This window comes from Micromesistius poutassou (assembly GCF_964030765.1).
Source record: "Micromesistius poutassou genome assembly, chromosome: 17".
Lineage (NCBI taxonomy): Eukaryota > Metazoa > Chordata > Actinopteri > Gadiformes > Gadidae > Micromesistius > Micromesistius poutassou.
In genome coordinates, this window is record NC_140287.1 from 8138440 (window position 1) to 8151445 (window position 13006).

Consider the following 13006-nt stretch of genomic DNA (forward strand, 5'->3'; position numbering starts at 1 on the left):
TAAAGGCTATTGTGGGAATTTTAATCTGCACGTTTCAAATGAATGCTGTTGTTATTGTATGTTAATGATTTATATCGTCAGACTCAGAATCGTCAGACAGAAACTAAATTTGGTTGGCACTATACCGCCACCATCTGGTTAAAAGGAGACAATGTCATAAATTGACTTTGCCAATTCATGTCTGAATTTGTGTATGTCCGTGCGTGCGTCAGTGTGTGTGTGTGTGTGTGTGTATGTGTGTGTGTGTGTGTGTGTGTGTGTGTGTGTGTGTGTGTGTGTGTGTGTGTGTGTGTGTGTGTGTGTGTGTGTGTGTGTGTGTGTGTGTGTGTGTGTGTGTGTGTGAGAGAGAGAGAGATATCGAATGTACACTGTCCTCCACGTATAGCCACACGGTGTGAAAAGTAAAGGGACATGGTTAATGGGGGCCAACCTTAAAATAACATTTCAATGACGTGTAAATGACATACCCACTCATACGTCACACTATAAAGCGATTGCGATCAGATCGAAACCATTATAGGCCTACCCTTCAAAAGAAAGCGCATGGCAGCGATCTCAACAAGTAGACTTTATATGGTTGACTTTGGTGTTTGACATCGTATTTAAGGTGAAAAAAGGACATTTGACCGACCGAAATTAAAGGGCGTGGCATCAGCCTACCTGGGGGAGTACAATTTCACTTCCTGTATCTCCCAGGTTGAGTCGCTCACCTGACTGGCAGGATTCACACAGGACGTAATTCATAAAGACATCAAAGGGTAAGGCATATTGTTCCTCTCAAGCCAGCATGAAGCTACATTTAGAACGTTATCGATAACTTTGCATTTAGTTTTGGATGTTATTTTAAATAAGTGGGACAGCCTAGAATAAAGGTCGCGGCCTTTACCACTGCCCCAGTGCGCATACCGTATCGACGCTTTATCTGACAACGTTTGTTATTTTCGTTTTCAGGTTCCTTATATTGAAGGTTGACGACTGCCAGACAGACATCGAAGGACTGTATTCTTTGCCCGATCTTATTGGACCTTTTTCTTTTTAAATACAACAATGACTGTACTACATGAAGCACTTCACGCAGGGCCGATATGTCTCCTTCTATTGATGCTAACATTCCTGGCGGATGGACAAGACTTCGGGGAACAATGTTTAGCGAAATACAAACAAGGTCGCGTCGACTTCATCCTGGACACCGACGGCTCCGTGAAGGACGGGGCGACGTTCCTCTCCTCGCCGAAGGTCGTGCGCTACAAGGACTGCGTCCTCTCCTGCTGCAAGGACTCCAAGTGCAACGTCGCCTTCATGGAGCGTGGAGACGCGGACGGCCTGATCAAGTCGTGCTTTCTGTTCGACTGTCTCTACAAGATGAAGTACGTCTGTCGCTTTGTCAGGAAGACCGGCTACTTCAACTACTTTCTGAACTCCGTGTACGAGAGTGACCTGGCTGTGGAAAGCAACCCAGGTGAGATCACCACCCCCACCACCTCGTGTTATTGGATCATTCACAATAACAACAGTCGCTTACATTTCATTGTTCATTTAAATGAAAACATTGACCTAGATGAAAGGCTGTGTGTGGTGCTCTTTATTTTTAAACTATTAATGATTATTGTGGGGACCTGCTGTTTGAGTATCGTTGTCATTAGAATTCTACTGCATGTTGAAACACGCCTGGCACTCTCACAGGCCTGGCTCTCTGTCTGTGAGTCAGTTATTACCTGAGATGAGGGTGGCCAAAACAAAAGCACACCCCACCCCCCTCATTAAAACGTGGTGAAAACACAAGATAAAGTAGGCAATGTGCACAAGTTTTAATAATGGTTAAACACATTTTTTCGTGGTGATCTTATTGTTGATGATGATGGTGGTAAAATAACAATCGTGTTGATGCTCCGTCTAGACCTTGATAATCCACCGGTGGCCAACGGGGGCTCCGACCGAGTGGTGCAGCCCCAGGACGGGGTGACGTTGAACGGCGTCGAGAGCAACGACGACAACGGCATCGAGTCCTTCCGATGGGTGTTGGTGTCGGGGGATCCCAATGCTGTCATAGAGGTGATGTTGGTGCTTTGAGGAGCATTGAAGGGTACTACTGACCACCGATAGTAACCTTCTCACAGTATAAATCGTACGTGGGGGATGATAGGCCTATCGATGGATCATGTTCAGTTCCACTGAACAGCATTCAAGTCTTGTTTTGTTAAATCGGCCCTGCCCTCTTTTTTTCCCCTCAATGGGAACTGACTTAATTTGTTTTTAGGTAAATACATAGGTTCAAACTGCCAACCACAATGTTGGGAAAACAAAGGTGTACAGGGTTAACAGATGTGTTTTATTACAGAGTAAAGAAGAATGATCTTATGCTGATGACCTTTTAATGCTATCGTTTGGTGTTTTGTGTGGGTTGGGGTGAAGTGCAAGCCCCGGCCTATAGGCTTAGATTAATGTAAGGCCCTGTCCCAATTCTACCCCTTTCCCTAGATTTGAGCCCTAACCCTAGATTTTGCTTGTTCCAGCAAAGGGGTAGGGTGTCCCAATACTTAAGGGAGCATGGGGGAGTGCCTATTTTCCCTTAAAATCAGCCCTTGACCGCTAGCCAGCTCGGGAGCTGACTTGCAGCTAAGGGCACTCAAAGCAAGTGTTCTTGTTAAGGGGAGAGAAATGGGACTGGGCCTTAATGTCTCACATTTGCAACTATAAAGTGGTCTCTCGTCTCTTCAGAAAACGCCCTACAGAGACGAGATTGCGGTGACCAACATGACGTCAGGGATTTACAAGTTCCAGCTCACGGTCATAGACACCATCGGGCAGTCCGACTCCACCGTCATCACTGTGCTGGTCCTCAACGCCGAGCAGTCCAAGGGTGAGAAAAAAACATGTTGTGTGGTTTCCTGTTTAAGACTGCTATCTGGTTCTCCTATGGTGGTGTGAGACTACGATGAGCTGTTTTCTCTGTGTTGATGTTGATTATTTCATCTTCTGTAGTTGTACGAACACAAGGGTGTGTGTGTGTGTGTGTGTGTGTGTGTGTGTGTGTGTGTGTGTGTGTGTGTGTGTGTGTGTGTGTGTGTGTGTGTGTGTGTGTGTGTGTGTGTGTGTGTGTGTGTGTGTGTGTGTGTGTGTGTGTTGCATACACAAATACAGGACAACATTAGGGCAAAGAGCCACAAGCTCAAACAAGTGGAAGGGTGTTTATCTTTAAGGTATGCCACCGGTCCCCTGGGCCGGGTGACAAATCTCAACTCAGAGGGAGATACTGTGCGTTGAAGATATCTTCATCTTCCTGTTCTTCTTAGTTCCACACCTTGCCCCATAAGACATGAAATGTCATACCCGTAAGTGGCAGTTTTATCTGGAGTTGGTTTAAAAAAAAAAAAAAAAGTTAATAATGCTCTTTATTTCCCCCTTCCCTGTGGTGTAACTGCTGCCGTAAAGCTCGCAATACTAACCCCCACCCCCTGATTCCTCCAAACCTGTAAGTCAGGTTTCAGCTTGGGTTTCACAAACAAGGCAGCACTGCCGTGCCATGATACTCTCCAGTCCTGATTTTTAATACAAAAGAGCTTTCCTTTTGTCATTTTTAAAGGAACTTCTCTTGCCTTTTGATTTAGCCACTTCACTAGTAATCCATTAAGAAAAGCCTATGGAACAGCCCATTCCATTTAAGAAATGTGACTCAAGTGAAATACGTCAATGCAAAGCCACTATACATTACAGCTCTCACACATTAGCAAACTCTGTAACAAATGTATTGGTTACAGCTGTAAAACATAAGATAAAAGCGGTAGCAGTTTTTAAGAAACCGCCATGAATGGTCTTAACGTCTCACGTTCCCTTTTAAGTTCCTTGTATTTCATTAGCTGTGTGTTTCCGTTTGAAAGGAGCAGGTTGGGATTTGCATGATTCCACATAATGATGGTGTCAACCTGAAGGTGCTTAAGAATTGGGTTAGGTATGAGACTATGAATCATTGACCACATAGTAATGAATAACATAAGCAGGAGCCTAGAGAATCACTTCCGGCCTTTTTGCTTTTTTGGGGATTGTCCACATGCCTCTGCCAGTTGTGTAACACTGTGAGAGATAGACCGAGAAACACCGTCTGCCGTCAGCCCACAATCCAAAAATTAGGGAAACGAAACCATATTATCCACTTTTAGATAATGGCTGGAGATAGTCGTGAATAGTAGAAGTTGTCAATGCACAAGTGCAGACAAGTAATGGGCCTAAGTGCCTATGTCTGTGTATCAGGATAGTGTATACGGGGTGTTTTCTGTCCTGTAAGTAATGAGAAACGACTTCACTTAGATCAACAGTGACGCCAACACAAATGTTAACGGCGGAAGTCATCTGCCAACAGATTTATATCTTGAACAATCTTTCAACTCCTTCTCTCTGCCAAATGAAGTAGAGAACGAGGCAGAGAAACGGCCTAAGAACTGCCTACGACCATCTTTTAATTTATGACGTTCGGAATAGCTTAACGCTGCCCTTGCTTCCATTGCGAATAGAATCCTGAGACAATCTATTGATACGTTTCAGATATATTCACAGACCCATTGATCAATGTGGAAATTATATATCAAAGGTATTGTAAAAATGTATTTAAAGAGATATCGATGTATTTATTAATGTATTCATTTTTAAGACACTTGGATGTTACTGCCATGCTAAAACCAATGTCAAAATGAAGTTCATTTGGAAGTTATTTTATAGCTTAACGTTGCTCCGATTCAATTTATGGATAAAAGCATATTGCTTAACTTAATGTTTACATATATGGCCTTACCAGATACTGCTTTATCAATATTTCCTGCTGCTTTTATGCACAAATTCAACAGTTTATCATTGCAAAAAGTGAATTATGCAGTGCTATACAATGTACTTCTTCTTCGTTTTAGTCATGGTTCCCAAGTTCAGCTCGTACCATTTTTAGAGTGATGAATAAATCGTAGTTGATGATTAATATTTGAAAGTTCTCTTCAGGAAAAGCTTCAGTAATCCTTTTCATGTCTAACTATATCTATAATCTTCATCCGGCTACAGACCACTGTATGTCGCCGGTTAAGGTGGGGCCATGCCGTGGCCATTTCCCCCGCTGGCACTACAACGGTGCCTCTCAGAAGTGTGAAGAGTTCATCTACGGTGGCTGCAGAGGGAATCTCAACAACTACCTCAACCGTGAAGAGTGCAACAACGCGTGTGAGGGCTCAGGTAAATCAGTGCCATAATGTCTCTCTCCTTGGCTGCGGTGTATTACGTATATTATTTAGAAACATGAAAGAAGAATTTTTATTAGAACCCCAAAAAGTGATTTATGAGTCGTAGAATATAATGAGGGTTTAGATGCTAGTGCAGGTGTCTTTTCTCCGTGTCTTGATTGTATTTTCGAGAACCGAGAAAAGTGACAAAGGGGATTTCTAAGCATTTTGTGGGGCTTTCTATTTCAGATGGCAGTTCAAAAGCCTCCAGAGGTTTACCAATTCCATCATTATTGCCAAAAGGTAAAGTATTGTCTTTCGTTAAAAAAATGTCATTAGAAAATGAAACACAGCCAAATTTATCCATAGTTTTGACATTTATCTTGGATGAGGAAGTGTTCCCGGGACAGGCAAACGAGATGCGTCCGACAGTGTGATAGTTCTGTGACGAGGGTTTTGTGGTCACGCAACAAATACACACTTGTTTTACATGTCGGTCACCAAAAAGTTACATTTTAAAAGAACATGGTTTCATTTGTAAATGTGCCAGCCTGTTCTTCCTTACCGTTGATCTCACTTCTGTGCCACCATTGCAGCCGTTTCTTTCAAAAAATTGGACGGCCCATTTTAAATAATCGTTTACAAATGTCATAAATTGATAGCACATACTGTGTAATATCTTTTCACCAACTTTTTTACATGCCAAGGTTATACATTCTACCCTTATTAAAATAAAACAAAAATGTAAAAGGGAAATCAAAAGTGAATAGAAATATTGTCATAGAAAGAGAATCCTTTTGAGGAAAATTGTAGTCTTTTAAAACATTCTGACTGGAGACAACACAATAGTTTTAAATTAAGGTACCAAAAGCACATGGCCACAAAATGTCTTGATATTGTTAATGTGTATATCCTTTATTTTTAATTTGTATATCATGAATCCCTGAGCTATGCTAACATCACGTCAGTAATAACATGGATTCTAAACACTGTGCGAAATAGGAGAGAAATGTGGGGCCCCATGTTCTGAGGAAGAGTTCACCTGTGCCAACGGCTGCTGTTTGGATGCGGGCCTGGACTGTGACAAGGAAGAACAGTGCAGCGACGGCTCAGACGAGAAGAACTGCGAGCACTGTGAGTGCACAAGATGCAAACCAGGCTTTCTTTCTAATATTGATCACAGCCAAATCCAAATCTTAATGTCTGGGCTTGACTTGTCATTCAGCCATAAAAGTCTCGTCTTGTGTTCATGCAAATAAATAGATTTTCCCCCCCTGACTAATTCAAACTTTCTGCCTTCTCTTGAATCAGTGAAAAACAAATTCGAGACACTTCTGCAGATCCCAGTCGACGAAAAGAAAGGTAATTTCCTTCTTTGTCATCCTGCAGTTTGGGGTGAAAGAAACTAGATTTGGGCGGGTTTTCCCTTCCTCAATAGTTGTACCTGGTTCCCCAATGTTACATCCGGTTTCATAACCACACGCCGTGCCTGCCTCTTCCCGCACCCCACCAGCTCGCTGCACGGAGTCTCCAGTGACGGGCGACTGCAGGAACACCTTCCCCAGGTGGTACTACAACCCCTTGCAGCGCGACTGCGCCGCCTTCAACTACGGAGGCTGCCGTGGAAACGAAAACAGATTCATGTCCAGAGACGATTGTATGGCCATGTGTAAAGGAGTGACAGGTGGGTCATGTGCTTTGGCTAGCAGCATACGATGTACACACGTGCCCCTAGGTCCTAGGTACAGTACGTGCTTTGGAAACCCTGCTTTGTTATGATGGGTCGGGAGACATGAAGAAATACAATCCTAAATCATAAACAATCATAAACTTCAATTTCAATTGGATGAGTTCAGAAAACTGTTCACTAGTCCGGATTGTCTGTTCTGGGACATAGCGCTTCTCAGATAGTTTTTGTTTCTTAACCGTTTTGCTTGATTTTTGTTTTTGGTGGTTCCCTATTTCATGTTTATGCGCTCGACTGAGATTTTTCCTCTTTCTGCTGCAGAATTGCCAAATCGTGACCTCTAGATGATGTTTTTCATTTTAAAACAATGTTAAGGTTGATGGCACAATAAACTTTTGCTTCCTGACTTCCAACATGAGCCCCCCCCCCCTTTTCATTCATTTTCTGTATCATCTGGGATGTGTCGCATATCTGCATGTCACACACATCACTTTACTAATTGTCCTCTCCCTGTTCTTTTTGTTTTTAGAAGATGACCTTTTCGCCAGAAAAGGGGCATTTGAACGTAACATCGCAGATAGCCACACAGGTAATGCATCATTGTTTTGTAGTACAAATGAATGGTGTCTTCAGGGTAATAGGCCAGTGTATTTCTCTGTTCATACTGTTTGTATAGCAAAAGTTGGATAGATGCCTGCCTTTTGTAGGCGTCGTATCTAATATTAGAACCTGGTCAACTATGAACACGTCGCTATGAAATACTTGGCAGTAGCAGCAGAGTTTTTATTGGGTTAAATGACCTTGTCCTTGCATTTACAATGCGGTCACAATGCTCATTTAATACAGCTATATATTTTATGTTGGTAACGGCTAGGGTGGATGTTCTGTTCAGGGAAACTAGCATTTTCCTTTCACACTCCATGAATATCACTGATGGCTTGATAGTTTTAGTGTTTTGTTTTGAAATTCCATGGTGTGAATTATCCCGGCCAAACTCGTGTGTGTGTGTGTGTGTGTGTGTGTGTGTGTGTGTGTGTGTGTGTGTGTGTGTGTGTGTGTGTGTGTGTGTGTGTGTGTGTGTGTGTGTGTGTGTGTGTGTGTGTGTGTGTGTGTGTGTGTGTGTGTGTGTGTGTGTGTGTCCTTGTCCGTAGGTGTCTTGGCCGGCGCTGTCGTACTGGGCATCGCCATCATTGCCCTGCTGCTAGTGCTGGGCTACTGCTTCCTGAAGGGCAAGAAGACGGTCAAGCACCAGCGAGTGGCCACCAACGGCACCCAGGCGTTCCCCTTGGAAGACACGGAGAAGCTGGTGTACAACAGCACAACCAAGCCCATCTGATCCAACCTCCTCCCTCGGCCCCGTAATCAGAACATGCGTTGGGCAACCATAAACTACATCAGACAGGGGAGGGGGTGGGGGAACGACATTGAACTTTTATTTTTTTTTAAACGATGCATTGGACTTTTTAAAGTCCCATTTAAAGTTGGTACTGATGGTGCGCCTGCCCTGACATCAGTCTTCTTGTACAGTTTATACTCTGATGTATGAAAAGCGACCGCTTGACACACACACACTTACACACACGCATACACACACACACACCCCTGCCTTTGAAAAGTGAGCGTTTTTTTTAATGTTTGCGTTTTTCAATGTGTTTGGTTTGATTTTGCAGAGACATGAACGATGGTTTCTGCGGTTGTTGTTCAGCCATGTACTCGGGGTAAATGGGATATCGGACAGGGATGTTATTTGTCTTAAAATGGCTTAACACTGTGTTATCTGTTATTCTTCTGATTAGTTTGTGAATTTTCTTTAGTGTTACTACTTGCTGTTTTTATCAAGATAAAGGACTTTGGAGCCCTAGCATTGAACTCAGAACTTCAGGAGAGAATCAAATGTGAGTGAATATACTCACTTGTATACCTTTTTTTAGAGTGGGTAGTGCATATTCAATGTCATAACATATCACATCACAAGTGAAGTGAAAACTCATTTAGGTACTAAATGTTCAGACCATACTGAATTCTTGCGTTGACAGTTATGCCGTAATTTTTACAGCTCAAGAGTACACGTTCTTTGGTTTGGTTGGAGCATTTACAGTTTTGTTGTGTAAAGAGTAACATGTAAATACCGACAACCATTGGTCTTTGTTAACTTAATGAAATCCAAGCCACTTCAAAGTCTGATTACTTGTTTTAGTTTTTATTTTATGAACTATATTCAACGTGATGTTTGCATTGTGATGAAAAGATAATTAACTTTGAAACCATACACAATTTTAGTTTGTTAATACATTATTGACCAACCTTTATTTGTGAAACGGTCTCACCATCCACTTAGCTTTGTATATAATGCATAGTTTTTATATCTGGTTATGATGTATACAATGAGTTCTATGCTAAATAAAAAATAAATTCAAAAAGGTATGTGTCAGAAGTCATTGAACACAATTATTAAATGGCTTTAAACATTTGAGCAACTAAAGCTATTATCAAGGCAAATTAACCTGACATGACATCTTCATTATCCCACTTGATACCCTGTAGGCCTACGTGTATCATTGTTTTATCCTTATGTATGAACAGATATGTATGGTCTTGTCACTTTCCCATTTATAACCACCAGATGGTGATATTGCTACGTTTACCTGAGACCACACTGTGACGCTATGCGACGCAGAAAATGATCCCAAATAGGAACGTAGGCCTATTACTTACAAAAAAAAACCATTATGAAACAAGTATTTCAAGGAAATAATTATGCAATTTAGCTTGCAATTAGTACTGAATGTTTGTAACTCTTTTTTCTCTGAACAACTTAATCTGACGTTGAGAGGCTGAGATTTGGATTTGGATGAGAGATTAACTTTTAAAGACCCCCCTGAAATTGGAAGGATGACAATAGTAACGTAAAAAAACCCCAATACACTACTGCAGCAACACGACACAATGAACAAGAAATGCAATATGTGTGCATCCTGTAATGTCTGTGTTTTTATGCATGCATGTTTTATTGTATTCATTTGCAAAAAAACGAAATAAAGTGTTGCAAGTACCGTCGCAAGCGGTGAGCGGTGAAAAAGTGACCCAGCAGCTAACCGGACCTCAGAGGACGGTGTCAGAAGTGGGAGGCGGTCTTTGTTCATCATTGTTGGTCCACTTCAGACGCTGAGGGAGACGCGTTGCGCTTGATTGCTGGCGAAGCTGGTCCTTGTACGGCAACACGCTTCACTTGCGGGTTTTCTTTACCTTTTTGGAAATGAAGTTGAAACAAAAGGACTGACCTCAAATTGATCTACCAAGCCATGCTTCACTACTGAGTCCGCTTGGTGGAGGAAATTCATTGTTCGGTGAGTGAACTTTTGCAAATTCCTCCGTACATTGGTTCTAACCAAAATGCGTCAGTGGTTTGAGCTCTGAATCTGTTGAGTGTAACTTTTAAAATACAGGTTGTTGTATGCAATGTGATTGTGTGTGTGTGTGTGTGTGTGTGTGTGTGTGTGTGTGTGTGTGTGTGTGTGTGTGTGTGTGTGTGTGTGTGTGTGTGTGTGTGTGTGTGTGTGTGTGTGTGTGTGTGTGTGTGTGTGTGTGTGTTAATAAGATCGACTGACAACACATCTTTTGAAGTGACCAACTTTGGTCGCTTTGAACGAGTAACGGAACAGAATAATGATGAGACCTCCGTTTAAATTACATGTGATTCTTAACTTTTTCACATTATTCATTATCATAATGATCGCTTTGGGACTTGCATGTTTTTGCATAGACATTTCTGTTGGCATACAGACATTTCTGATACAATCTATTGGTCAATATACAACACCACTAACTATCTTACAAACCACTACACTCTAACACCCCATCGCTGTCACTGTCTTTAACGTAACCAGATAACCATAGAGTGGCTTCATTTGAACCTCTGACGGATGTAAGAGTTTCAGTCAGATAAGTGATGTTTGCGCTGTCAGAGAGCACACCAAGTGTTCCGTGAACTTTGGCCAGCTGTAGACTTTTTGTGTTGCAGAATAAATGTTGTGTTGGCCCTATATGTCAGAGTAAAAACTTTTCTTGCTGGATGATTATTGTGGCTCAACTTTGACCGACGCATTGCCATTTCTTTTGTATTGCAATTCCCATTACCCCCCCCCCCCCCCCAATCAATTCATGCTTGACTAAAGCACCCCCATATGTTTTTCTTTCTTTCATTCTAATAAGCATTCTAGTGGGACAAAGTGCCCCTCTAAAGGGCTGTTGTTCGCAGGGCAATTTATATCCTCACCAGCTGTTCAGCAGAAGTGGTGCAAAATCAATCAGCCGCACCTCAAAAGTCCCATCTATTAGTTTCCTTGACCCGCCTCGACCCTTAGACTCGGTTCAGATAGATGTTCTATCAAAGGACTGAATGGAACTTTCTTGCTGGTGGTCTGAAAGGGAAGCGCCTGGGTGGACGTGCATCCAGGCTCTGGAGGGCTGGCTGTTCTGCCAGCCCTCCAGAGCCTGGATGCACGTCCACCCAGGCTTTGGTATGCGACACATGGCACTGTCGCTCCTACCTTCTTCGCTGCAATTTACAGTGTTGGGTTTGCAGAGCGCTGAAAACAGGCGAAAGCACCCTATTGGTTGCCATAAACCCATTTGTAGTAAAAATGGACTCAAAGCGTTGGTCCATTTTAACAGTTTTTTTAGTTGGTGTGTGCAGCCAAACTCCCCAGACATGTTGCTGGTTGATTCAGTAGGCTATGATGTTGCGCGAAGGAAGCCATAGATATTACGCGACCCCGAGGTTTGCATGCTTGTGCGAGACCCAGCTAGGGTTTCACACGGGCAGAGTGGGGGGTCAACCGGCCGGGTTAACAGGACTCTGGCGCGTCGCCCTGTCTTCAGAGGGAATCGTGTAAGTGATTAAGCACATCAGGAACCCTGGAGAGCTCAAAACAGTGGCTTTTTTTTTTTTTTTTTTTCTTTCTACCGTTGTTAAATGTCGCCAAGCCCCAAGCGGTTCCAAGTTGCACTCCTTCCTGGCTGTGATGTTTCTTTAAATAGGTCCGCTCCAATTTATTCGAAATGCCTGGTCTCTAAATTTAACAGCCCTCTCCTTCCCAGTCTCAGCACGGGTGGGCAGCATGGAGGACCGCTTAATGCTAAAAAAACTAACGTCTGGACTTGTTGTCTGCCCTTTGAAATGGTCTTTGCCATCTCTTCTTGCCAGGTATGCGCTTCAAAAACCCCTCTCCCTTTTTAGCCGGTGGTCATGGATAATTTGTGACGAAGTGAAGATTGCTATGCATTTCCTTGACCACAGCAGGGAATACTTAGTCTGTCATTGCGGCTATTTTCACTGGTGTGTGTGCAGGTGCTGTATGTATGTGGTTAGCATACGTTGGTGTTAATCAGTGTTCTCAAGAGCTGTGCAATGAACTGATCAAACTGACCAATCCAACGTGTGTGTGTGTGTGTGTGTGTGTGTGTGTGTGTGTGTGTGTGTGTGTGTGTGTGTGTGTGTGTGTGTGTGTGTGTGTGTGTGTGTGTGTGTGTGTGTGTGTGTGTGTGTGTGTGTGTGTGTCGTAAAAGGGGAAGACCTTGCGGTATGGCCTTGCATGTTCTAAGAGCACTGTGTTTAATTTTTCAGTAAAAAGGGGACGGGCAGGTTTTTTGTTTGCCAGGCTGAATGAAGAGTCGTTAGTCTCTTAAGGTCCCATGTCAGGGACAAACGGCAGGAGTAATGTGGGAAAGAGGGCACCCAGAGAAAGGCTGTTTGTCACTGCATATTTCCACTAGGGTAGACAAGGCTGAGAGGGTAAGGGAGAGGTCAAGCAAAATAAACATGGCACCGATGCTGAAATAATACCCGCTCTCTGTCTCTCTGTCTGTCTGTCTCAGTCAGCCAATGGGGGGGCGCTGCCATCTCTGGTTGGCTATATTATTTATTTTCGTTTTCCCCTTCTTGGCTGTAAATGTCCCAGGCTGAGGGTGTCAAGGATGATGTGTCTATGGCCTGAACATTGCAATGCCATGGTTTGAACAGGAACCACAGATGTAAAGTATATGTAAATGAGCATCTTGAACACTACATGAAGTGTGACCCAACATGTGGTGTGATGTGTACCGTCCCTGCCAAACATAA

General features: G+C 43.0%; 2 protein-coding genes across 2 annotated transcripts in view; both read left to right on the plus strand.

Moving 5' to 3' along the window:
* Positions 1-607: 607 nt before the first annotated feature.
* spint1a (serine peptidase inhibitor, Kunitz type 1 a) lies at positions 608-9249 on the plus strand. Its single transcript, XM_084482357.1, has 11 exons — positions 608-758; positions 952-1459; positions 1898-2052; positions 2719-2860; positions 5044-5211; positions 5448-5501; positions 6201-6332; positions 6510-6560; positions 6712-6882; positions 7415-7474; positions 8037-9249. Exons 2-11 carry the CDS (start codon positions 1048-1050, stop codon positions 8219-8221), a joined length of 1530 nt encoding a protein of 509 aa, XP_084338483.1. The 5' UTR covers positions 608-758; positions 952-1047; the 3' UTR covers positions 8222-9249.
* Positions 9250-11996: 2747 nt separating this feature from the next.
* LOC311361917 (pleckstrin homology domain-containing family G member 3-like) overlaps positions 11997-13006 on the plus strand; it is a 31059-nt gene continuing 30049 nt past the window's right edge. The window contains exon 1 of the mRNA XM_084481713.1: positions 11997-12091. Coding sequence (XP_084337839.1) covers positions 12006-12091 — 86 coding nt within the window. The 5' untranslated portion in view covers positions 11997-12005. The remainder of the gene's footprint in view (positions 12092-13006) is intronic.